The sequence below is a fragment of the Chiloscyllium plagiosum genome, chromosome 5, assembly GCF_004010195.1.
Source record: "Chiloscyllium plagiosum isolate BGI_BamShark_2017 chromosome 5, ASM401019v2, whole genome shotgun sequence".
NCBI classification, from domain to species: Eukaryota; Metazoa; Chordata; class Chondrichthyes; order Orectolobiformes; family Hemiscylliidae; genus Chiloscyllium; species Chiloscyllium plagiosum.
In genome coordinates, this window is record NC_057714.1 from 109,457,662 (window position 1) to 109,484,442 (window position 26,781).

At 41.3% G+C, this 26,781-nt stretch overlaps 1 protein-coding gene across 1 annotated transcript in view; it reads left to right on the plus strand.

Moving 5' to 3' along the window:
- Positions 1–26,781, plus strand: part of LOC122550328 (obscurin-like) — a 784,231-nt gene that overhangs the window by 436,669 nt on the left and 320,781 nt on the right. The window contains exons 47-52 of the mRNA XM_043691054.1: positions 1,100–1,366; positions 2,079–2,345; positions 6,752–7,018; positions 20,836–21,102; positions 22,939–23,211; positions 23,580–23,839. Coding sequence (XP_043546989.1) covers positions 1,100–1,366; positions 2,079–2,345; positions 6,752–7,018; positions 20,836–21,102; positions 22,939–23,211; positions 23,580–23,839 — 1,601 coding nt within the window. The remainder of the gene's footprint in view (positions 1–1,099; positions 1,367–2,078; positions 2,346–6,751; positions 7,019–20,835; positions 21,103–22,938; positions 23,212–23,579; positions 23,840–26,781) is intronic.

The following is a 26,781-nucleotide window of genomic DNA, read 5'->3' on the forward strand; positions in this document are numbered from 1 at the left end:
CTCATCTTCCGCCTAGGAACCCTCCAACCACAAGGGATGAATGCAAGTTTCTCCAGCTTCCTCATTTCCCCTCCCCCATCTTATCTCAGTCCCAACCCTCGGACTCAGCACCCCTTCTTGACCTGCAATCTTCTTCCCGACCTCTCCGCCCCCACTCCCTCTCCAGCCTATCACCCTCACCTTAACCTCCTTCCACCTATCGCATTCCCAACGCACCTCCCCCAAGTCCCTCCTCCCTACCTTTTATCTTAGCCTGCTTGGCACACCCTCCTCATTCCTGAAGAAGGGCTTATGCCCGAAACGTTGGTTCCCCTGTTCCCTGGATGCTGCCTGACCTGCTGCGCTTTTCCAGCAACACATTTTTAAGCTCTGATCTCCAGCATCTGCAGTCCTCACTTTTTCCTTTGACATACTGTGTCAGGAAACCCTCCTGCATACATTGGACAAAAACTGATCCACCCGACATACTAGAGCTATAGCATTTCCAGTCAATGGTGGGGAAGTTAAAGTCCCCTATAATGACCACCCTGTTCCTTTCATTCCTGCCCAGAATTGTTTTGCCAATTCTTCCTCTACATCCCTGGAACTTTGCGGAGGCCTATAAAAAACTGCCAGCAGTGTGACCTCTCCTGTCCTGTTTATAACCTCAGCCCATGCCACCTCAGTAAACGAGTCCTCATCAAAAGTTCTTTCAGCCACCATTATACTGTCGTTATATAACCAGAACTTTCAGAAATGAAGATAGGAAACATTTTCACATGTAAATGATGTATAGAATAGTCCTCAAGCAACAGTTATACTCAGTCAGTCGGTAATTTTGTATACTACATGAAAAGATATTTGTTAACAAAAATGTTAAAGGATACAAAGCAACAGAAGCTGAATGGAGGTAAGCATTTCAGTCATGATAATATTGAGTAGATGACACACTTAAGGGGTTAAATTGCCTATTCCATTTCAATGTTCTTATTCAAAGAGTACATTTCCAAGATAGCCAGAGAAAAAGTGAAATCAGAATGTATTTTGTGTCCAATAAAAATCATTTTTAAATGTAAGAGACAAATCAGTGTTCTAATAAACTTTAAATTTAATTTCTCAGTCTTGCCGGTGCTTTTCAAACAAGTGCTTCAGAATGTGGAGGCAGAAGAAGGTGGCATAGCTAAGTTTCACTGTGAAATTACTAAACCTGATGCTGCAGTAGAATGGCGGAAAGGATCTGTAGTGCTCTTGCCATGTGGAAAATATGAAATGAAGAATTGGGGCCCCATTGTAGAATTGTTCATTCATGATGTGGAACCAGAAGATGCTGGTGAATACACATGTGATTCAGGCGAAAGACAAACCACTGCTTCTCTAAATGTGAAAGGTAAAATGGAAGAAATTCATATTGGAATCCATCCTTTGTCTTTGAAAGTTACTATTATCATTCAACCACTGTACATAATTGCATAAATTATTTTTGTTCGTCAAGATTTTTAAAACTATTTCCCTCCAATCAGTTTTTAGCTTCTTGTAGATTATTTGTTTACTAATACATTGGTAACAAATGATTGTATATTTTTATTTGTTGTGAGTGGTTCAATTTGTTAAATGTAGCTGTCTGTGCTATCTGGAGTTTAGTGGGCCTGGTATAACCTAGATAAATGCATTAAATTGGGAGTAGTGATGGAGTATTGAATAGATGATAACTCAAAACCAGACTCAGCTCACATGATGGGAATGATTTTAATATACAGGAATAAAGATTTTTGATCAAACAACAAGGATATGGTAGTGGCTTATATAATTGTAGTCTACACCTTCAAGATTACTTGAAAGTCAACAGTGTTGAGGTGGTGTCACAAGAATGTGATAAAAAGCAATCTTTATGAGGCTAAGTATATTAAGAGTTTGTTACAGTCCTAAGACAAATGGAAGATTGCAGATGGTTGTTCCTTGTGAAAATCCACAACCAATGACTTGTATTTTAAAAAGAATATTTTAGCAGTTGTTTCCAGCAGTTCTTAATTTAAGTAAAACCAAATTGTTTAAAATTGATATTCTGATACTGGCTATAAATGTTTTTCCAAAATATGTAGCCTTACCTGTGCTGTTCAGACAAGAACTGCAAAATGAAGAAGCAGAAGAAGGTAATGTTGTCACACTGCATTGCGAGCTTACTAAGCCTGGTGCTCCAGTAGAATGGAGAAAGGGGTCTCTAATGCTACATCCTAGCAACAAATATGAAATGAAACAAGATGGTGCCATTGTTCAACTATCAATTCACAATGTGAATGTGGAAGATACCGGTCAATATACCTGTGATTCTGGGGACCAACAGACTACTGGCTACTTGAAAGTTAATGGTATGAAATGTTACCATTTAGTAGAGATATATCATAAATTGTGATCCTTGCTACTTCTTTGGTGTTGCTTTTGCCTTAATTCTTCGAAAGTTTGGTTCTTTTCACCCCATTTTCATCTTTAAGCAATTTTAATTTATCTGCTTTTGATCATTTCATGTATTTCATGCTTGTTGTTCTGGCAAAATCATTAGAAATAGAACATAAAGCTGTCATTTGAGCGTTATCTGTGACTGCGTTGTCCTGTCTTATTCAAATGATTTAATTTTAGTTTAGTTCATAACATTTTACATCGTGCTGCACTAGGCGGACTTGCATTATAAATCATAAAGAACGTCTACCTGCCTCTTGAGTTTGATGAAATTTGTTGTCAGAAATGAATATATTAATACATTTCTGTCAACTTTACCATGTTTTAAAGGAAACTAATTAAAGAATGCATTAAAATAGCACAAGAATGAATTTGATACAAACAATCTGACTAGGATGATAACTTGCTCAGGTGAATTGCAGAAATAAAATATAAAAATCTTCTGACGCCTTTCTTGCATTATGAGAGCCAGACATTGCCACTGTAGAAGAACAAAGAATGTGATTGTATTTAAAAATGAAGATACTTTTAAACTTGCAACTATAGTTTTGCACTCAGTGGAAACCAGAATCAGCTGTTCTAGAGAATAGCTCACTTTAAAAAAATTCAATTAAGTGTGAAAAGATATATTTGCTCCTGTTCAACAATTGTTCATTCCTGTCTGGAACAAAAATAAAATGGGATAAGTGGCCTAATCATGGCTAAGAAATGATGTTAAGGGTATTAGATCCAAGGTAGGAGCATACAGATTGGCCAAAAAAAGCAGCAGATCTGAAGACTGGGAGCAGTTTAGATTTTAGCAAAGGAGGATAAAGGGATTAATTACGAAGGGCAAAACAGATTATGAGAGAAGCTTGCAGGGAACATACAACTGATTGTAGAAACTACTATAGGAAAGTGAAGAGAGAAAGATTGGTGAAGACCAATCTAAGTCACTTCCAATCAGAAAGAAGGGAAGTTATAATGGGGAATAAGGAAATGCCAGACCAATTATATACATATTTTGGTTCTGACTTCACAAAACAGGACACAAATAATGTCCTGAAGTGTTGGAGAATACAAGGAGGGGATAGTTGAAGGAAATCAGTATTAGTAAGGAGATGTAGTATTTGAGAAAATGACTTTAGAAATATTGGATGCATTGGTCATATTTCAAGGTTCTATACAGACACTGGAACAGATCTTGTGGTTTGGCGAGTATCTAAAATAACCCCAGTATTTAAAAAAGTAAGTAGAGAGAAAACACAGAATTATAGACCGGTTTGCCTGACATTGATAGTCAGAAAAATGCTAGACTTCATTCTAAAAGATTTAATGGTAGAGCATTTATCAAACAGTGACAGGATTGGGCAGAGGTAGCATGGAGTTTTGATAGGGAAATCATGCTTAACAAATCTACTAGAATTTTTCATAGATGTAACTGGTCAAGTTGATAAGGGGGAGCCATTGGATACGGTTTACTAGGACTTTCAGAAAGTGTTTGATAGGATCCCACAAATGAGTTTAACATGTAAAAATAATGTGCATGGGACTGGGGATAGCGTTCTAAACTGGTTGGCTAACAGGAAACAAAGAAGAAGAATAAAGAGGTCTTTTTAGGCAATAACTAGTGGGGTATTGCTGGGCTCAGTGCTTAAATCCCAAGTAAGGGAACTGTATGTGATACTGCCAAGTTTGCAGATGACATGAAGCTGGGCAGGAGGGTGACCTGTGAGGAAGGTGGAGAGATGCTTCAGCATATAGGGAAAACAGCAAGTGATATGTTAACCTTCATAACACAAGGATTTGGGCATAGGAGCAGGGATGTCTTGCTGCAGTTGTACAAAGCTTTGGTGAGACCACACCTGAAGTATTGTGTGCAGTTTTAGTCTCCTTGTCTGAAGAAGACTGTTCTGGCTATGAAGAGAGATCAATGAAGATTTATCAGACTTATTCCTGGGATGGCAGGACTAACATATGAAGATAAACTGCATCAGTTGAAACTCTTAGGAGAATGAGGGGAATCTCATAGAAACCTATGGACTAGACAGAGTATGGGCACAATGTTCCCAATGACTGGGGAGTCCAGAACCAGGGGTCAAAGTCTAAGGATAAAGGGTAGGCCATAAAAATGAGATGAGAAATTCATTTATTCAGAGTGATGAGTCTGTGGAGTTTTCTGCCAGAAAGAGCAGTTGAGGCCAAAACATTGAATATTTTCAAGAAGCAGGTAGCAATGTTAGCAATGAAGGGCTATATGGATTAAAGGGTATGAAGAGAAAACAGGAAGAGGATACTGAGCTGGATGATGAGCTATGAACTTATTGAGTGCTGGTTTGTAGCTCCTTGAAAGTAGAGCCGCAAATAGATAGGATAGTGAAGAAGGCATTTGGTATGCTTTCCTTTATTGGTTAGAGTATTGAGCATTGGAGTAAAGGAGTTGGAAGGTCATACTGTAGGACATTGGTTAGGCCACTTTTGGAATATTGCATGCAATTCTGGTCTCCTTCCTTATCAAAAGCTTGTGAAACTTGAAAGAGTTCAGAAAAGATTGACATGGATGTTGCCAGGGTTGGAGGATTGGAGCTATAGGGAGAGATTGAATAGGCTGGCACTGTTTTCCTTGGAGCGTCAGAGGCTCAGGCGTGACCTTTACAGAGGTTTATAAAATAATGAGGGGCATGGATAAGATAAATAGACAAAGTCTTTTCCGTGGGGTGGGGGAGTCCAGAAGTAGAGGGCATAGGTTTAGGGTGAGAGGGGAAAGATATAAAAGGGACCTAAGGGACAACCTTTTCAATTAGAGGGTGGTACACGTATGGAATGAGCTGCCAGAGGAAGTGGTAACACCTTGCACACCATGTCTCTTCACTTTCTCCATTAGTTTACCATGGGGAACCTTATCAAATACCTTACTAAAGTCCATGTATATGACATCTACATATACATCCTTCATCTATCAACTTGGTCACTTCCTCAAAGAGCTCTATTAAGTTGGTAAGGCACGATCTACCCCACACAAAACCATGTTGCTTACCACTGATAAGCCCATTCTGTTCTAAATATAAATAGATTTTATCCCTCAGTACCTTCTCCAGCAACTTTCCCACCATGACTTTATGAATGGTGCAGCAGACTGGAAGGGTTAAAAACCTTCTACTCCTTTTTTCTATATTTCTATGAGACCTTTTACTGTGACAAAAAAACTCACATCATTGGCGAAACATTACATTACAGTCAACTAATATATTGAACTACAGAAAAGATACTTGTTCATTAGTTATTTTTCACCTAGCTCCCAGGAAATATGTAGCCTTGAACATTAAAATCCAAAGTTCTCCCAGCTTTTTTACAGTCTCCCATCACTCATTTCAGGGAGAGTCCCAAAGTTTTAGTATCTTCTGGCATCAAGAACAGCTCTTACAATTCCCTGTTCTTTAAATCTTCAATCAGACCCATCACTTTGAACAGAGAACTATGTCTTACCAGCATCCTGCACTTTGGCCAACATAAAAAGTCACTTCATCTGATTTTCATAGCAGTAGCTTTTTCTATGTTCCTTTTTGCAATAATCATGGTGAATTTCAATACGCAGGTGAACTGGCAAAATCAGGTTGATAGAGGATCTCAAGAAAAGGAATTTGTGTAACGTCTGTGAGATTTTTTTTGTTTGGAGGAGCTTGTGTTAGAGCCCATGAGGGGACAGTCAAAATCTGAATTTGGTGATGTGTAATGAGTTTTTAAAAAATATTCCTTTATGTATCTGCATCTTTACCAAAACATCTGCACCTGTTATGTGTAAACTTGTATGTCAGTAGGTTTCATTTACAAATCAAATTGGGTTGTCTCCTGGCAGAATTACCATGATCACAATCCGCCATTCTGGATTGTTTTACCTTAAATGTTAAAATGTTATTGCCTTATAAAGGCTTGCATTTGAAACAATATTACTTTTTATTGAAAGCCACAACTAACTCAATATTGGCAACTGAAGTATCCCCTTTTGTTAGCCCAACTTGTTGCTAACAAATTTACTGAATTGGTCCTAGAATGGATGCTAGGGTTCTTCAATAACATATGTAAGATTGTTGCTTTAGGTGGCCATCCAGTTTCCATAAAACGGAGGATTCAATTAATTCAGTCCTGGAAGTGCATACAGATTGATTGCTGGATGTCCCTTGGTGATAATGGATTCTGTGTGACTTAAATCTGTATTTGTGATAAGATTATTTGAAAATGACAATGATTTTTTTTCTTTCATGTTTGTTACTCCTTGTAAATGAAAGATTGAAATTTTGTAAAAGGTCTGATCAATTAAGTGTATTTGGCTTTATTTCAGCTGCGCCTGTAATATTGCAAAAAGAACTACAGAACATAGAAGTGAAGGAGTATGACACAGGCACCTTATTCTGTGAATTATCAAAACCTAATGTGCCGGTTACCTGGAGGAAAGGAACATTGTTGATCTTTCCAAATGAGAAGTATGAAATGAAACAGGATGGTCTTGTACAAATTTTACAGATTCATGACATGAAATCAGAAGATGGAGGAGAGTATTCTTGTTCATTTGAGGATCAGCGAACTACAGCTTTTGTAGCTGTGAAAGGTAGGTTAATAAATTAATAAAGAAAACAATTGGGCACATGAGTGTATACATTGAAGAGGACATCTTGAGACACAGTGGTACTAAGCTTGATGTTTGAGGTTCAAGCCCAACCTGGGGAATTGCTGGTGAAGGAAGGTATGTTCACAGTGCAGCCAAACAACATTCTGTACAATGAAGAAGGGCTTATGCCCGAAACGTCGATTCTCCTGTTCCCTGGATGCTGCCTGACCTGCTGCGCTTTTCCAGCAACACATTTTCAACAACAATCTGTACAATAGCAAGCAATAAGAATTTTAAGGATTTCTGGTCAACCATGTGATGGAAAATATATTGGAGTCTCTAACATCACAACCTATAGCTCCAGATAACAAAATCCAAGTTCAGGTTTCCAAAGCAGCTTCAACTTGAAACATATCGAATTCTCAAGGACCCTGACAGGTAAATGCTGAAAGGACGTTTCTCGACATGGGAGAGTCTTGGACCAGAGGACATAGTCTCAGAATGAAGAGTTGCTAATTTAGGACTAAAATAAGGAGGAGTTTCTTCTCCCAGAGGATTGTTTACAATTCCTTGCAACAAGAGAGCTGTGGTGGCAGAGACCTTGTGTATATTTAAGCTTGAGACATAGATTCTTGATCAGCAGGGAATCAAGCGTTATGGTGAAAATGCAGAAAAGTGGATGCGAGGCATGTCAGATCAGCAATGATCCTTTTGAATGGCGGAGGGAGTCGAAGAACTGTTCCTTTTTCTTATGGTTTTATCCTGTTGTTATAATTCCCTGTGAGAACTATATCATGCCCCAGAATGAATACTTCATTCACAGAAGATCTTGAGTCGATAAAGTGTGGTGCTGGAAAAGGCACAGTTGGTCAGGCAGCATCTGAGGAGCAAGAGAGTTGACGTTTCAGCCATAACCATTCATCAGGACTCATGAAGGGTTATACCTGAAATGTTGACTCTTACATCTCAGATGCTTCCTGACTTGCTGTGCCTTTTCCAGTGCCCCACTTTATTGACTCACAAAATATCTCTTAAAGTTTATTTTTGTTAGAATGCCTATTACAGATGACTGTAAAACATAGGAGCAGAATTAGGCCATTTGGCCCATTGAGTCTGCTCCCCCATTTGATCATGGCTGATATGTTTCTCAACCCCATTCTTCTGCCTTCTGTAACCCTTGACCCCCTTACCAATCAAGAACCTATCTGCCTCTGTCTTAAATACAGTCATTGACTTGGCCTCCATAGCCTTCTGCGCCAATGAGTTCCACTTCCTGGCTGAAGAAGCTCCTCCTCATCTCATTTGTAAAGGGTCATCTCTTCACTCTGAGGCTGAGGCTTGTTTATCGTACAAGCGGAAACCCTTCTGCATGTTCACTTATCCACACTTCTCTATATTCTACAAGTTTCAGTGAGACCGACCCCCTCATCCTTCTAAACCCAATGAAGTACAGACCAAGGTCCTCAACAGCTCCTTATATGACAAACCCTTCACCCCCAGGATCATTCTTGTAAACCACTTGTTAACAGCAACGCATCTTTCCTTCGATATGGAGCCTAAAACCGCTCACAGCATTCCAAATATGTCTGACCAGAACCATATACAGCCTCAGCAGTACATTTCTGCTCTTAAATTGTAGCCGTCTTGAAATGAATGCTTACATTGCATTTGCTTTTCTAATTGCCAAGTGAACACACGTGTTAACCTTAAGAGAATCCTGAACAAGATTTCCTAAGTCTCTTTGTGCTTCAGATTTCCAAAGCAATTCCCTATTTAGACAATAGTCTACAGCTCTATTCATTCTATCAAAGTGTATAAGCTCACACTTTCACACATTGCATGCCATCTGCCACTTCTTTGCCTACTTTTCTAGCCTATCCTTGTCCTCATGCTGCCTGCCTGCTTCCTTAAACTTCCTACCCCTCCAACTACCTTTGTGTCATCTGCAAATGCAGCAACAATGCCCTCAGTTCTTTGGTCCAGATCGTTAATGTATAATGTGAATAGTTGTAGTTCCAACATGGACCCTTGTGGAGTTTCACTCGTCACCAGCTGCCATCCTGAAAAAGGCCCCCTTATCCCCACTCTCTGCCAGTCTGCCAATTCTCTGTCCATGCCAGTACCTTGCCACTAACACCATGGGCTATTATCTTATTCAGTAGCCTCCCAAGTAGCATCTTATCAAAGAGCTTCTGGGAATCCAAATAGATCATGTGCACTGGCTCTCCTTTGTCTAACTTGCTTGTTACCTCTTCAAAGAATTCTAGCAGATTTGTCAGGCCTGACCTCCCCATGACGAAGCCGTGCTGATTCAGCCCTATTTTACTATGCACTTCCAAGTACTCTGCAATCTCATCTTTAATAGCGGACTCTAAAACCTTGCCAACAACTGAAGGTAGGCTAACCGGTCTATAATTTACCCCCTTCTGTCACCCTCACTTTCTAAACAAAAATGTTACATGAACTATTTTCCAATCCTGTGGGATCCCCCCATCTCCAGTGATTCCTGAAAGATCTCCACCAATGCCTCCGCAATCTCCTCAGCTATTTCCTTCTGAACTCCGGGGTGTAATACATCCAGTCTTGATGATTTATCCACCGACAGACCTTTCAGCTTCCGTAGCATCTTCTCCTTCATGATCACTACTACACTAACCTCTGCCCCCAACTGTCTTTAAGTTCTGGTATGCTGCTGGTGTCTTCCACTGTGAAAACTGATGCAAACTATCTATTTAGTTCCTCTGCCATTCCTTTATTCCTTATTACTACTTCTCAAGCTTCATTTTCCAGCAGTCAAATGTCCACTCTTGCCTCTCTCTTAGCTTTTATTTATCTAAAAACTATTCTTGGAATCTCCTTTTATATTACGAGCTATTATAATACATTAGTAAGTTTTAAGAAAGAAATCATCAGGTGGCTGGGCCAGAATTTATTACCTATCCAAAATTGCCCTGAGACGTTGATGGTGAGCTGCATTCTTGAACAGCTGATTTAATTTGGTGTAGATACATCTAGAAATGCTATTAGGGCTCTTAAGGTTCCGTGGGAGTGTTCTAACCTCTGAAGGCCTGAGTTCAAGTCCCACCTGCTCCAAAGTGTGTAATAACATCTCTGAATAGGTAGTTGAAAATATCTCATAATGCTGTTAGGGAGGAGTTCTAGGATTTTTGACCCAATGGCAGTGTATATAAGTAGGTTATAAGGGATTTTGCAAGCATGTAAAATCCCATTTAACTCCTCCTGTACTGTACTCTTTCTATGAGGTAGTGTTGTGGATTGGAAGGTACTGTCCATAGTGCCTTGACCAATGTCTGCAGTGCTTCTTCTAGATGATACACACGGTTGCCACTGTGGACGAAGAGGCAGTGAATGTTTGTGGGTGTGCTGTCAAACAAGCGAGTAGCTTTGTCCTGAATAGTGTCACACTTCTTAAATGTGGTTGGAGCTGTATTCATCCAGCCAAGTGAGGAGTCGTCCATCATACTGTTGACTTGTGCCTTTTGACATGCTTTGGGTAGTCAGGAAATGAATTAATGTATGATTCCATGCCAGTGATCTGCTCTTGGAGCCACTGTATTCATATGACTGGTCCAGTTCAGTTTCTAGGCAAAAGTGAGGACTGCAGATGCTGGAAACCAGAGTTTAGATCAGAATGGTGCTGGAAAAGCACAGCAGTCAGGCTTTGACAAAGGGTCAGTTAGACTCGAAACGTCAGCTCTTTTCTCTCCTTACAGATGCTGCCAGACCTGCTGAGATTTTCCAGCATTTTCTCTTTTGGTTTCAGATTCCAGCATCCGCAGTAATTTGCTTTTATTAATTAATGAAGTAGCTGAAGATGGCATGGAAACTATCCTGAGGAACTCCTCCTATCACACTCTCAACTCTTGCATTCCAAACCTTAACCACTTTGTGAAAAAGTTTTTTTCTTATTTCACTTTTGCCTATTTTACTATTTACTTAAAATCTGTGCCCTCTTGTTCTCAATCCTTAAAAAGTGTGAACATTTTCTCCCAAATTACTCTGTTCAGAGTTATCACGATTTTGAATACTTAAATCAGGTTTCTTTTCAGTCTTTTTCTTCTCTGAGGAAAACACTCCCAAATTCTCTGTTTACTGAAAATCCTCATCCCTGCAACCAACTTCTTTTGGACTCTTTCCAATGCCTTTAAGTTTCTTCCAAAGTGCAGCACCAGAACTGGACGCAATACTCCAGCTGAGGCCAAATTAGTGTCTTATACTTGTTAGTGAAGCAATTTATATGTGCAAATAGTGACTAAAAGCCAACAGTTGCTAGATATTTTCTAATCAACCTGTTCAGAGATGTTATCACACACCTCTAGAGCATGTAGGCCTTGAACTCAGGTAGCCTGACTCAGAGATAGGGATACTATCACCACATCTCAACTGCCCCTCCAGCTGTTGATAAAGTGTTTCTAATAGGTAACAATGATTGAACAGAGCATTCAAGTGGACTATTAAGATTGCTATGTGTGCAGAGAAGACAAAACTTTAGCCTATGAGCTATCACAAGTGACAGGCTGGTATAAAGGAAGATCTTTATCATTGGCTTTGGTAGAAAAATTAATTATGTTGCTTCAGTCTGTCACATAAGCGATGGAGGCCATTTTTAGTATTGTGCCATGTTCACTTTTGTGTTGTGGCTGAATACAGTTCATTTGATAGCAGCCGAACAAAAATAACCTGTCCCACTCCTGGGCTGGATTTTAATCTTGGTGATGGGAATTGGGAGATGCAACTTCCCAACACAACCTTACCTCTTTCTCCAGGCTGCTTCAGGCAGTGATGGAATTAGGCTAACAAGTTAAGTGGGCAAAGGTTCAACTGTTTTGAGAAATGCTGACAACCTTTGTAAATTTATATCCCCCCTCAACTGTCACAGCCCTTCACCTTTACCATCCTCATAGTTTACGAACAGTATTTATAAATCCTATTATAAATTGGAAGTTGTTAAATAACCCATAAACCTCGAATATATACATTCTTTAAACAAGCTGTGTAAAGAGAGTCAAGCATTTGTAAAGTTACTAGCAAGAAAGTGAGGACTGCAGATGCTGGAGACCAGAGTTGGGACTGTGGTGCTGAAATAGCACAGCAGGTCAGACAGCATCCGAAGAGCAGGAGAATCGATGTTTCGGGCATAAGCCCTTCATCAGGAATGAGGCTGGAAAATGACTAGCAGTTGGATTGTAGCCAAGTGTCCATAAAGCTCTTTAAATAAACAACTCTCTAAGTGATCACAGACTGCTCTCATAGCAGATATCTGGGAGAAACATAAAAGTAATATAGAGTCATCGAGGTTTCCGCATGGAAACAGGTACTTCGCCCCAAACAGTCCATGCCACCCAGCTTGCACAATTAGGTTAAAAACAATGACTGCAGATGCTGGAAACCAGAGTCTAGTTTAGAGTGGTGCTGGAAAAGCACAGCAGTTCAGGCAGCATCCGAGGAGCAGTAAAATCGACGTTTCAGGCAAAAGCCCTTCATCAGGAATACAGTTTTCACAATTAATATGGTCTCATTTAGATCCATATTCCTCCATGTGTATCCCATCATATACCTGTCCAAATGTTTCTTAAATGACAAAATTGTACTTGCCGCCTACCTCTGTGTGAAAAAATTGCCCTCTGGATCCTTTTGTACCTCTCATCTTAAACTGGTGTAGTGGACAGCAAAGAAGATTACCCCAGAATACAATGGGATCTTGATCAGATGGGTCAATGGGCTGAGGAGTGGCAGATGGAGGATAATGCGAGGTGCTGCATTTTGGAAAAGCAAATCATAGCAGGACTTATACACTTAATGGTAAGGTCCTAGGGAGTGTAGCTGAACAAAGAGACCTTGGAGTGCAGGTTTATAGCTCCTTGAAAGTGGAGTTGCAGGTAGATAGGATAGTGAAGAAGGCGTTTAGTATGCTTTCCTTTAATGGTCAGAGTATTGAGTATAGGAGTTGGGAGGTCTTGTTCAAGTTATACAGGACATTGGTTAGGCCACTTTTGAAATATTGTGTGCAATTCTGGTCTCCTTCCTATCGGAAGGATGTTGTAAAACTTGAAAGGGTACAGAAAAGATTTACAAGGATGTTGCCAGGGATGGAGGATTTGAGCTATAGGAATAGGCTGAATAGGCTGGGGTTGTTTTCCCTGGAACATCAGAGGCTGAAGGATGACCTTACAGAGGTTTATAAAGTCATGAGGGGCATAGATCGGATAAATAGACAAAGTCTTTTCCTTGGGGTGGGGGAGTCCAGAACTAGAGGTCATAGGTTCAGGGTGAGAGGGGAAAGATATAAAAGGGACCTACGGGGCAACCTTTTCATGCAGAGAGTGGTACGTGTATGGAATGAGCTGCCAGACGATGTGGTGGAGGTTGGTACAATTGTAGCATTTAAAAGGCATTTGGATGGGTGTATGAATAGGAAGGCTTTGGCGGGATATAGGCCAGGCGCTGGCAAATGGGACGAGATTAGGTTAGAATATCTGGTTGGCATGGACGAGTTGAACCAAAAGGTCTGTTTCCATCTCTATGACACTAACTATGACTCTGTGCCCTCCAGTTTTAGAACTCCCTAACATGGGGAAATGCTGTTGGCTATCTATCTTATCTATGATTGTATAAACCTCTACAAAGTCACCTGTCAATCCCCTAAGCTCCAGGGAAACAAGTCCCAGCCAATCCGGTCTCTCCTCACAACTCTAACCTTCCAGTCCAGATAGCAACCTAATAAATCCTTACTATACTCTTTTTAAGTTTCATAATGTCCTTTCTGTAATTAGTTGACCAGTACTATGCATAGTACTCCAAACATGGCCTTACCAACGTACAATGTAAAGAATGTCTCAACTCCTATACTCAGTGCTCTGACAGATGAAAGCAAGTGTGCCGAAAGCATTCTTCACCACCTTGCCGACCTGTGACTCCACTTTCAAGGAGCTATGAACCTGTACTCTTAGATTTCTTTGTTCTGTAACATTCCCCAGGGGCCCTACCATTGATTGTGTAAGTCCTGCCCTGGTTTGACCTACCAAAGGGCAATACCTTGTATATATCTAAATTAAACTCCATCTGCCATCCCTCTGCCCATTGACCCAGTTGATCAAGATTTAGTTGCATTTTCAGATAACTTTCTTCACTGTCCACTATACCACCAATCTTGCTGTCATCTGCAAACTTCTGACCATACCTTCTAAATTCTCACCCAAATCAGTCATTTAAATGATGAATAATAATGTATGCAGCAGTGGAACACTGCTGGTCACAGGACTCCAGTTTGAAAAACAACTCTTTCCTAACACGCTCTGTCTTTTACTTCAAAGTCAGAAGTCATATGACACCAGGCTATAGTCCAACAGGTTTATTTGAAATCACAAGCTTTTGGAGCTCTGCTTCTCCGTCAAGTGAAGCCAAGGCTCAGGACCTCAATTTGGAGGCAATTTCTGGGTTCCAAAGCCTCAAAAAATTACTATCCAGAATATTCAGATATTAAATTTACAGTTTAGCAACAGCCTTCACTGAAACAACTGTGTCCAGCCATCGTCACTCAGGTTCTTCCATCTAATCCATTCCTAAGGTTCATTGTATAGATGCTTTGGTAATTACTTATGTTGCTGCAACCAGTGTAACCTTCTAATGGAAGTGACTCTTAAAAGTTACAATGATAGCTTGTTAAAGTTTCAACAATCTCTGGGTAGGCTAAAGGATATTAAGGTGGACAAATCCCCAGGACCGGATGGGATCTATCCCAGGATGCTGGGGGAGGTGAGACAGGAATTAGCTGGGGCCCTGACAGATATCTTTGGAGCATCCTTAAACACAGGTGAAGTGCCAGAGGACTGGAGAGTTGCTAATGCCCTCCTGTTCAAGATGGGTAATAAGGATATTCCAGGTAACTACAGACCAGTGAGCCTGGTGTCAGTGATGGTAATGTTGCTGGAGAAGGTACCGATGGATAGGATCTATTTATGTTTGGAAAAAAAATGGGCTTATCAATGAAAGGCAACGTGGTTTTGTGCGGGGTAAATCATGCCTTACCAATTTAATAGAGTTCTTTGAGGAAGTGACCAAGTTGATAGATGAAGGAAGGGCTATAGATGTCATATACATGGACTTTAGTAAGGCATTTGATAAGGTTCTCCATGGTAAACTAATGGAGAAAGTGAAGTCACATGGTGTTCTAGCTAGGTGGATAATGCACTGGTTGAGCAATAGGAGACAGAGCAGTAGTTGAAGGGAGTTTCTCGATCTGGAGAAAGGTGACCAGTGATGTTCCACAGGGATCCGTGTTGGGGTCACTGTTGTTTGTGGTATACGAAAAATGATCTGGAAGAGGGCATTGGTGGTCTGACCAGTAAGTTTGCAGATGACACAAAGATTGGTGGAGTAGCAGAAAGCAATCGGGAACTGTCAAAAGAATACAGGAGAATATAGATAGACTGGACAGTTGGGCAGAGAAGTGGCAGATGGAGTTCAATCTGGGCAAATGTGAGGTGATGCATTTTGAAAGGTCTAATTCTAGAGCGTACTATACTATAAGACCCTTGGGAAAAGTTGATGAGCAGAGAGATCTGGGAGTTCAGGTCCATTGTACCCTGAAAATTGCCGCACAGGTGGATAGAGTGGTCAAGAAGGCATATGGTATGCTTGCCTTCATCAGGTGGGCTATTGAGTATAAGAGCTAGCCGGTCATGTTAAAATTGTACAAGACATTGTTTTGGCTGCACTTAGAATACGGTGTACAGTTCTCGTTGCCACATTACCAAAGGATGTGGACGCTTTGGAGATGGTGCAGAGAAGGTTTACAAGGATATTGCCTATTATGGAAGGTGCTAGCTATGAAGGGAGGTTGAGTAGGTAAGGATTGTTTTCTTTCGAAAAAAGGAGATTGAGAGGTGACCTGATTGAGGTCTACAAAATCATGAAGGATATAGACAGGGTGGATAGAGATAAGCTTTTTCCCAGGATTCAGTCTTGACAGGTCACGTGTTCAAGGTGAGAGGAGAAAAGTTTAAAGGGGATATACGCGGAAAGTACTTTACACAGAGGGTTGTAGGCGCCTGAAATGCGTTGCTAGCAGAGGTAGTAGAGGCAGGCACTGTAGATTCATTTAAGTTGCATCTGGACAGATGCATGAGTAGGTGGGGAGCAGAGGGATATGGATTCTTAGGAATTGGGCGATAGAATTAGTCAGTGGATTTGGATTGGCACAGGCTTGGAGGGCCAAAGGTCCTGTTCCTAAGCTGTAAAGTTTCTTTGTTCTTTGTTCTCTGGAACAATCTGTGGGGCAGCACGGTGGTTCAGTGGTTAGCACTACTGCCCCACTGCCAGGGACCTAGGTTCAATTCCAGCCTTGTGTGGAGTTTGCACATTCTCCTAGCGTCTGCTTGGATTTCCTCCAGGTGCTCTGGTTTCCTCCCACAATCCGAAGATGTACAGGTTAGATGGACTGGACGTGCTTAATTGCCCGTAGTGTTCAGGGATTTTCAGGCTAGGTGGGTTAGCCATGGGAAATGCAGGGTTACAGCAATAGGGTCGCCTGGGTGGGATGCTCTTCAGAGGGTTGGTGTGAACTCAATGGACTGAATAGCCCGCTTGCAGGGATTCTCTGATTCTGTGATCTCCCCTGATATACTTAAGCAGAATTATCTTCTTCAAAATTTGCTTAGATTGGATGCCTATCTTAATAAGTTCATGAAAGGAGAGGTCACCCGGTTGGGAGTTTTCTCTCGGCCTCCAAATTGTTCCAGGGATGCAGAGGAAGGAATAGCAAAGATGATTCTCAATAGGAGCAAGAGTAACATGGTAGTTGTTGTGGGGGTCTTTAACTTCCCCAATATTGACTGGGAATACTATAGTTCAAGTAGTCTAGATGGGTCAGTTTTTGTTCACCGTGTGCAGGAGGGTTTTCTGACACAATATGTAAACAGGCCAACAAGGGATGATGCCATATTGGATTTGGTGCTGGGGATGAACCCAGCCAGATGTTAGATTTGGAGGTAGGTGAGCACTTTGGCGATAGTGACCATAATCTGGTTACGTTTAGAACAGCAATGGGCAGGGATGGGTATATACTTTAAGGAAAGAGGTATAAAGGGGGGGGGGGGGGAAGGCAGTTATGATGCGATTAGGCAAGATTTAGGATGCATAGGATGGGGAAGGAAACTGCAGGGGTTGGACACACTTGAAATGTGGAGCTTATTCAAGGAACAGATACTGCGGGTCCTTGATAAGTAAAGAATGACATGAGTAAGATTATGGGCAATCAAAGGTAGTAGTGGAAAGCTGTACACTGAATCTAAAGACATAGAGGAAGCATTTAATGAATACTTTTTGTCAGTTTTCATATTGGAAAAGGGCAGTGTTGGTGAGAATACGGAGATAGAGGCTACAAGATTAGATGGGATTGAGGTTGACAAAGAGAGGTTTTAGCAATTCTGGATGATCTGAAAACAGGTAAGACCCCTGGCCCGGATGGGATATATCCTCAGATTCTCTGGGAAGCCAGGGAGGAGATTGCAGAGCCTTTGGCTTCAATCTTTATGTCATCATTGTCGACAGGAGTAGTGCCAGAAGACTGGAGAATAACAAATGTTGTTCCCTTGTTTAAGAAGGGGAGTCGGCACAACCCTGGTAGTAATAGGCCAGTGAGCCTTACTTCGGTTGTGGGTAAGGTGTTGGAAAAGGTTATAAAAGATCAGATTTTTAATCATCTGGAAAGGGATAATTTGATTAGGCATAGTTAACATGGTTTTGTGAAGGGTAGGTCGTGCTTCACTAATCTTACTGAGTTCTTTGAGAAGGTTACAAAACAGGTGGATGAAGATAAAGCAGTTGATGTGGTGTATGTGGACTTCAGTAAGGCGTTTGATACATTTCACACGGTAGATTATAACACAAAATATGGGGTTTCAGGATTGAAGGTGATTTAGCGGTTTGGATCAGAAATTGGCTAGCTGAAAGAAGACATAGGGTATTTGTTGATGGGAAATGTTCATCTTGGAGCTCAGTTACCAGTGGTGTGCTGCAAGGATCTGTTTTGGGGCCCCTGATGTTTGTCATTTTTATTAATTTTCTTGGTGTGGGTATGGAAGGATGGGTTAGTAAATTTGCGGATGACACTAAGGTAGGCAGAGTTGTGGATGGTGCCGAAGGATGTTGTGGGTTACAGAGGGACATTGATAAGATGCAGAACTGGGCTGAGAAGTGGCAAATGGAATTTAATGTGGAAACGTGTGAGGTAGATCACTTCAGAAGAAATAACAGGAATAGAGAGCACTGGACTAAAGGTAGAATTCTTGGCAGTGTGGATGAACAGAGAGTTCTCGATGTCCAGGTGCATAAATCCCTGAAAGTTGCCACCCAGGTTAATAAGGGTTGTTAAGAAGGCGTATGGTGTCTTGGTGTTTATCGGTAGGGCGATTGAGTTTTGGAGCAGCGAGGTCATGCTTCAGCTGTACAAGACACTGGTAAAACCGCACCTGGAGTATCGCATGCATTTCTGCACCGCATTATAGGAAGGATGTGGAAGCTTTGGAGGAGGTTCAGACGAGATTTACGAGGATGTTGCCTGGTATGGAAAGGAGGTCTTTTGAGGAAAGGCTGAGGGAACTGAGGCTGTTTTCGTTGGAGAGAAGAAGGTTGCGAGGTGACTTGATCGAGACATATAAGATAATCAGCGAGTTAGTTAGGGTGGACAGTGAGAGCCTTTTCCCTTAGTTGGTGAAGGCTAACACAAGGGGACATAGCTTTAAATTGAGGGATGATCGATTTAGGATAGATATTAGGGATTGTTTCTTCACTCAGAGAGTAGTAGGGGCATGGAATGGCCTGCCTGCAACAATTGTAGACTTGCTGACGTTAAATGCATTTAAATGGGCATTGGACATACATATGAATAATCATGGATCAGTGTAGGTTAGATGGGCATCAAATTATTTTCACAGGTCGGCGCAACATTGAGGCCCAAAGGGTCTGTACTGCACTGTAACGTTCTATGTCCTCTGAAAAAAATGAACAATCTAACATAATTAACTCTGGTGCAAGAAACAGGTGATATATTTGATTTTGTGCAATAGCATGGGTGGCATAGTGGCACAGTGGTTAGCACTGCTGCCTCACAGCACCAGAGACCCGAGTTCAATTCCTGACTCAGGCGACTCTCTGTGTGGAGTTTGCACGTTCTCCCCCCTGTTTGCGTGAGTTTTCTCTGGGTGCTCTGGTTTCCTCCCACAATCCAAAAATGTGCAGGTTAGGTGAATTGGCCATGCTAAATTGCCTGTAGTGTTAGGGGAATGGGTCTGGGTGGGCTGCCCTTCAGCGGGTCGGTGTGGACTTGTTGGGCCAAAGGGCCTGTTTCCACGCTGTAAGTAATCTAATAACAGCAAGGACCCCTCCTGTTCATTCCAAACATTGCATTTAGAAGCGCATAATTGGTGTTTCACAGGTCGGCATAACATCAAGGGCCGAAGAGCCTGTACTGCACTGTAATATTCTATGTTCTAAAACAGCTGCAAAATACCTCTCATGATTCCTGAACATTGCAAAACATTTGATTACATCTGCAGCTCCACTAATCGGTCACGTACTTTTCCTTTAATGTTGTAGCCCAAGAAACATCCTAAATTCAGATGCAGAGAAAAATCGGTGTTCACAAGTGAATTTCTGGTTGCCAGAGTTTCACTTCTCTGTGGGTCTTCACTCAGTATTGCACTTCTACCTTTCCAGCATGCCAGTCTTGAAAAGTTGCCAGAGACAAAGTTCAGTAAGTAGTAGATACAGGTAGTGGGCATAGCTGGTAGTCGCCACCTAAATTGTACTCTGAAGGTCTCCTCAAGTTTTACTGCTCTGTTGAGTATCAGATTTCACTCTCTTAGAGTCAGGGAGTTGTAGAGATATACAGTACGAAACAGACCTTTTGGTCCAACTCGTCCATGCCGACCAGACATCCTAAACTAATCTAGTCCCACCTGCCAGCACTTGGCCCATAACCCTCTAAACTCTTCCTATTCATACACCCATTTGGATGTCTTTCAAATGTTGTAATTGTCCCAGCTTCCACCAATTCCTCTGGCAGCTTATTTCCATACACACATCACCCTCTGTGTGAAAACATTGCTCCTTGTGTCCCTTTTAAATTTTTCCCCTCCCACCAACCCTAAACTTATGTTTTCTCGTTCTGGACTCACCTATCCCAGGGAAAAGACCTTGCCTATTTACCCTACCAATGCCTTTCATGATTGTATAAGCCTCTTTAAGGTCACCCCTCAGCCTCTGACGCTCCAGGGAAAACAGCCCTAGCCTATTCAGCCTCTCTCTCTAGCTCAAACCCTCCGACCCTGGAAGCATCCTTGTAAATCTTTTCTGATCCCTTTCAAGTTTCACAACTTCTCGTGTGCCGGCATCACAATCAAAGTAGCATGAATGGCTGTTTATATTTATGCACCAATTAGGCACATTATGCACCAATTAGGCACATCAGACTTCTTTTCCTGCAAGTGGTTGAATTAATACTTAGTATAAAGAGCCATCAAGGTTGACCTTGGTTAAGGTAAAGAAGTCAACGTTCATTGGATATTCGAAACGAACACAAAAAAACTCAGCATCCATGGAGAGAGAAAGAGTTGACACTTTGAATTGTGTATTTCTTCTTCAGAACTGAAAGGTGTTAGAAAATGTTTGTACTTTACACTTTTGACGGAGGCAAACGCTCTTTACATTCTCCAGTACTTTCTGTTTTGGTGATTTGACTAATAATGATTTCTTTCTGCTTTTAAAATATCCATAATACTCCCAATATTTTTCAGTTTTGCCTGCACTTTTCAAGCGATGGCTTCAGAATGTCGAAGTGGAAGAAGGCCACACTGCCACATTGCAGTGTGAACTTACTAAATCTGATGCCTCAGTAGAATGGAGAAAGGGATCTGTGGTGCTTCAACCAAATGACAAATATGAAATGAAATATGAAGGTTTCATTGTTGAGTTGTTAATTCATAATCTAAAGGTGGAAGATGCTGGAGAATATACATGTGATTCTGGTGATCAACAGACCACTGCTGCCTTAACTGTGACAGGTAAATGAGGAACTATAGTTTTCTGATTCAAACAGGTCAAAAAAGAACTATTGTTTCCTTGTTTGAATTTTTGGTTCTTTCCAAGGCTAAGAAAGGACAGAGATGGGGCTCAGAAATTATGGGTCTGGCTAATTGACAATTTTCCACGCTGTTCTTGACATTAACCATTTTGGTAACTCACATTCAGGACCCGAAAAGACAACCCAGCCTCATGGCAAGCATCAGTTATGTGCAATAAGAACCTTGTTAAGGTTCAATAATGAAGGCAGGCTGGACTTTTACAGTCAACCCTTTGTTTCGTGAATTGTTTGGGAGGGTGGGTGGCTTTTTAACTGCCTAGAATCAGGCAACCAGTAGCAGGCCAGATTGCTGGCACTACCTGAAAACCTGACTATGCCTGTACTGAAGTATGGTCAGTGCTACCCTGTGGAGTGACTGTCCTCCGCTTACCTACCCACCCACCCCATTTAATTGGTTCTATTTTGCCTTCTTTAAATTAATTTGTTTAAAAATTTGTGGGCGGCACGGTGGCACAGTGGTTAGCACTGCTGCCTCACAGCGCCAGAGACCTGGGTTCAATTCCCGACTCAGGCGACTGATTGTGTGGAGTTTGCACGTTCTCCCCGTGTCTGTGTGGGTTTCCTCCGGGTGCTCTGGTTTCCTCCCACAGTCCAAAGCTGTGCAGGTCAGGTGAATTGGCCATGCTAAATTGCCTGTAGTGTTAGGTAAAGGGGTAAATGTAGGGGTATGGGTGGGTTGCGCTTCGGCGGGTCAGTGTGGACTTTTTTGGCCGAAGGGCCTGTTTCCACACTGTAATGTAATGTAATCTAATCTGTAATGTAATCTAATCTAAAAAAACTGTCTGAGAAGGCAGATTGATGTTGAAGCACAGTCTCCTTTTACTCTAGCTGGATCCCATTTGATAGCTGTCAAGCCACAAGAGCCTGCTCACAGCGCTTGATTGGAAAGGAAAATTGATTGCTCACTGGTCAAGGGACACCTTGATTAAAATTCCAATTCAAAGCTATTAACCCACACTGCGACTCCTCCCCACCATGATGCATTCACACATACAAAGTGAAAATTGAACCTCTTATCTGAGATGCAGAAAGGACAGGCGGTTGTTTGTTAAGCTATTCTGTGGAAGAAAAATGTTTCTATAATATATATGATTACCTAAATATGATCTAACGTTCCAAATTAAAATAAATTACTTTAACAAAACAAAGGTTGATATTCAGACAACATTCAGACAATGAAACAAAAAAACACATTTCCTGGAAATTTCCTTACTTTTCCAAATCCTTTGTTTTACTTTGAAGACAAAATATTGAAAACCTAATTGAGTGATTAAAATAGCTATCATCATGGTTACAAAAGCTAGCTATGAGAATCCTCAATGAAAGACACAGCAAAAAGGTTTTTGAGCAACTCGGAAACATATTTTGAAATATAAAATGAAATACTTATATTTGCAAAAATGGAGTTAAAGCTTAGAAACAACAATAATAGAGCAGAAAATATCATATAATACCTTTGGTGTTAATTTTGAAGGCTAGGAAAAAACGACAAAGCTTAAAACAAATGCTTAAGGACCCTGGGGGGTGAGGTGGGAGGTTAGTCTCTTATGTAACTCATAAATGGAAGCTGACGCCACACAGGATATGTAGAGAGAATCCATATGTTGTATCATTGCAGAATTTTATGAGGATTCATGCTCTGCAGAAATACTTCTATTCCAGATTCTATCCTTTCTCTGTACTCAGTGAATTCGGAGGCTGAAATGTTTAAAATACAAAAAAAAAACTTATTGTTCTATGATGCATTTTTTTTTAGAGCCAGATGTAACAATTGTTGATGGTTTGAAAAACGTGGAAGTAGTCGAAGGTGGGGAAGTTTTGTTTGAATGTAAAGTCTCTCATGAGAACACACGAGGTGTTCAATGGGTTCTAGGAGGAATTGAACTGCAGAATAATGAAATGAATGAAATTTCGATCAAGAGTGGCAATATTCACACATTGATGTTGAGGCAAGTCACACAGGATGACTCTGGAGCTGTGACCTTCAAAGTTGGAAAGCACACATCTTCAGCACAGCTTACTGTCAAAGGTAATAGTTAATGGTTAATTTTGGAAATGAATAGAAATAACTGGCAAGTGCATTCTCCACATGTTTGAGGGAGCACTTCCACAAAAACATTTTAACATTGAATAATTTGCAAGCCTGACAGGTGCTGTTTTATAATTTAAATGAACATAATTTACTTTAGGTTTCATTAACGGCTTACACTGTAGAAAAATTATCGACATTTTTGGTCACCATTTAATATTATATTTGCTGTTTCCAGACAATTGGTGAAAGGTATGCACCAAGGACAAATTATTGTGAGCTTCAGTGTAGACTGCCATTTAATTCATACCATGCTCAGTTCCAAACAAATGTTTGGGAAGGAATGCTTTCATGTCTTTTTTTTCCAGCTACTCCAGCAACTTTTACTCAACTGCTTCAAAACATGGTAGTGGATGAGGTTGAATCAGTAACTTTAACGTGTGTACTCTCACAAGCCAATATTCCAGTTGTGTGGAAGAAAGGACTAACAACAATTTCTCAAAGTGAGAAATATGAAATCAAACAGGAAGGTTGTGTACACATTTTATGTGTACATGACGTAAAATCTGATGATTCAGGTGAATATACCTGTGTTTCTGGGGACCAACAAACCACAGCTTCCTTAACAGTAAAAGGTGAGTTGAATTGAGTCATTTTTAAATAATCTTGTGGTAGCACAGAAATTAAATGCTGCTTAAATAAAGAGACATGCTGTTAAGGCTCTTTGACAGCACCTTCCAAAATCTCAATCTCCATCATTGAGAAAGATAAATCAGCGTATTAATGGGAACACTCCTCAAAACCACAGGGGCTATATTGCCATTCCTTTATTGCTGCTGGATCTAAATCCTAGAGATTCCTACCTATCAGGACTGTGTGTGTACCTACATCCTAAGGACTGGAGCTGTTCAAAAGGGCAGCTAAACCATCAACTTCTTCAGTGCAAATAGCTAATGGCAATAAATACTGACCTCGCCAGCAATCCCTGTATCCCCTATACAAATAAATTAAGAAGAAACTGTTCATATTGCATTCATCAGGAGAGACCGAACGTAAACTTAGGAAACGGTTCGCTGAACATCCCAGCAGGGCTCACAGGGGATGACCGGACCTCCAAGTCACCACCCATTTTAATTCCCCTTCTCACTCCCTTTCTGACATGACCATCCTTAGCCTCCTCCATTGCCACAACAAATCACACCACAAACTGGAGAAACAACACTTCATCTTCCGTCTGGCCAGCCTACAGTCCGGAGGGCCCAACATTGAGTTCTCCAAGTTCAAATAACCTCCCTTCCCAATCCCCGACTCCCTTCTCAGCCCCTACCCCTCCCTTCCACTCCTCCCTGCCACCGACCGGATTCATTCCTCCCATTGACCAACCAGGTCGTACCCTCTATCTTCTTCACCTGTCTCCACTTCACCACACTGACCCTACCACCCTCTTTGTCCGCAGCTCCCCCTACATCCTCCCCCAGTACTGAAGAAGGATTACACTCGAAACATCGACTTCTCCATCTCTTGATGCTGCCTGGCTTGCTGTGTTCTTCCAACCTCCTGCCTGTCTATTTTGGATTCCAGTATCTGCAGCCTTTTTTTGTTTAGAACTAAGCAGAATAATGCTGGTTTGATACAGGACCAAAGCCAAAATCTTTTATCCATCTTGCACCTTCCAGATTAAATGTGGAGTTATTCGCAGCAATTCTCTGTAGTTGCTGTTGCATCAGAGATGGTGGGTTTGACTGTCTATTCAAAAAGAGTATTCTCTCCTAACAAGCTGGAAATGGAGTGAGCAGTTTCCCAAAGATTGCAGACTTTCTCATAGTTCCAGTATCAAGGTTAGGGTCAAGGTCAGAATCACGGGTTTCGGTTTTCTTTTGACCCAGGCATCTGTGGCATTACCCAAGCACAGAAAGCGCCCTAGAGTGTCAGACCCTGGTTATTGGACCCTGATTTACACCTCTGTCCTAAACCCTAACAAAGACTGCACATACATTAGTTTCAGGGAGACCTGTGCCAGCTTTGAGATGCACCACAGCTGAAATGGATTCCATTCCCTTAAACAACTGTTTATTGCCTGAGCATATGCAGAGGATTTCGGAAGGCCAAAGTCTGGTATCCAAGCAATACAGTTGTTGTTATGTGTTCACTTTGTGGCAGTCCACTGTGCCTTTCTTTTACTCTTTGTTCTTTGGATGTCAGTGTCACTAGCTAGATCGATATTTATTGCCCTTGCAAAGGTGGTTCTGAGATGCCTTTTTAAAGCAGTGCTGTCCTTGGGGTGTAGATAAATCCATGTTGCAGTTAGGGAGGGGGTTCCATGATTCTGATCCAGTAATAGGGAAGGAATAGCAACGTAGTTCTAAATTAGAATAGTACATGGCTTAGGAAAGAACCTATACATGGTGGTTTACTCATGCAGTTGCTGAACTTGCCCTTCTAGATAGTAGAAGTCAGGCTTTTAGAAGATACTGTTAGAGGAGTCTCATTGAGTGACAGCAGCACATCTTGCAGATGCTTTGTACTGACACCACCAATGGTGAAAGGAGTGAATGTTTAAGATGATGGATGAGGTACCAATCAAATAAGCTGTTTTTTTCTTGGGTGGTGTTGTGCTTCTTGAATGTTGTTGGAGCTGCCCTCACCTTGGCAAATGGAGAATATTCCATAATACTTGTCCTTATCGATGATGAACAGGCATTTGGAAACCAGAGGGTGGTTACTAATTGCAGATTTTCTATCCACTGAACTTCTGTTATAGACAGTCAAATTTATATGGCTAGTCCAGTTCAGCTTCTGGTCAATGTTAATAGTAGTGATTCAGTAATGACATTGAACATCTGAGAAAGGTAAGTAGATTCTTTCTTATTGAAAATGGTCATAGCCTAGCACTTGCATGCCATGAATGTTATTTGCCACTTGTCAGCCCAAGCCTGAATGTTGTGCAGGAGGTACTACATACAACCATGGATTGCTTCAGTATCTGAAGAGGTGAGAATGTGCTAAACATTGTGCAGGGTCATTAACAAATGGTTGGACTTAGGGCAATAAGTTGAGGGACTCTCGCATGATGCTGTGGAACTGAGATGACTGATCTCTGACCACCACAGCCATATTCTTTTTTAACTATGACTCCAACCAGCAGATAATCTTCTCCTTCACTTCCCCCCCAACCCCGCTCCACATGCACATATTGATGTAATACTCAGTTGTAGGTGGCATCGACATCAAGTCACCCTTGCCTTCCCTCTGGAGTTCATATTTGAACCAAGGCTGTAAATGAGGTCATGGGTAGCTCTGCAGGACCTAAATTAAGTGTCTAGAGCTGGTTATTGATGAGCAAGAGCTCTTGATCACACTATCAATGATCCTTCCCATCATTAGGCTAATGATCAGGAATAGATTGATAGGTAATTAGCCAGATTGGATTTGTCCTGTTTTTGTGGACAGGATATATCTATGTAGTATTCCACAAAGCTGGGTAGACTACTGGGTTGTAGCTGTACTGAACCAGCTTGGCTAAGGGTGCAGATAGGGGAGGTGATGGCCTGTGATATTATTGCTGGAATA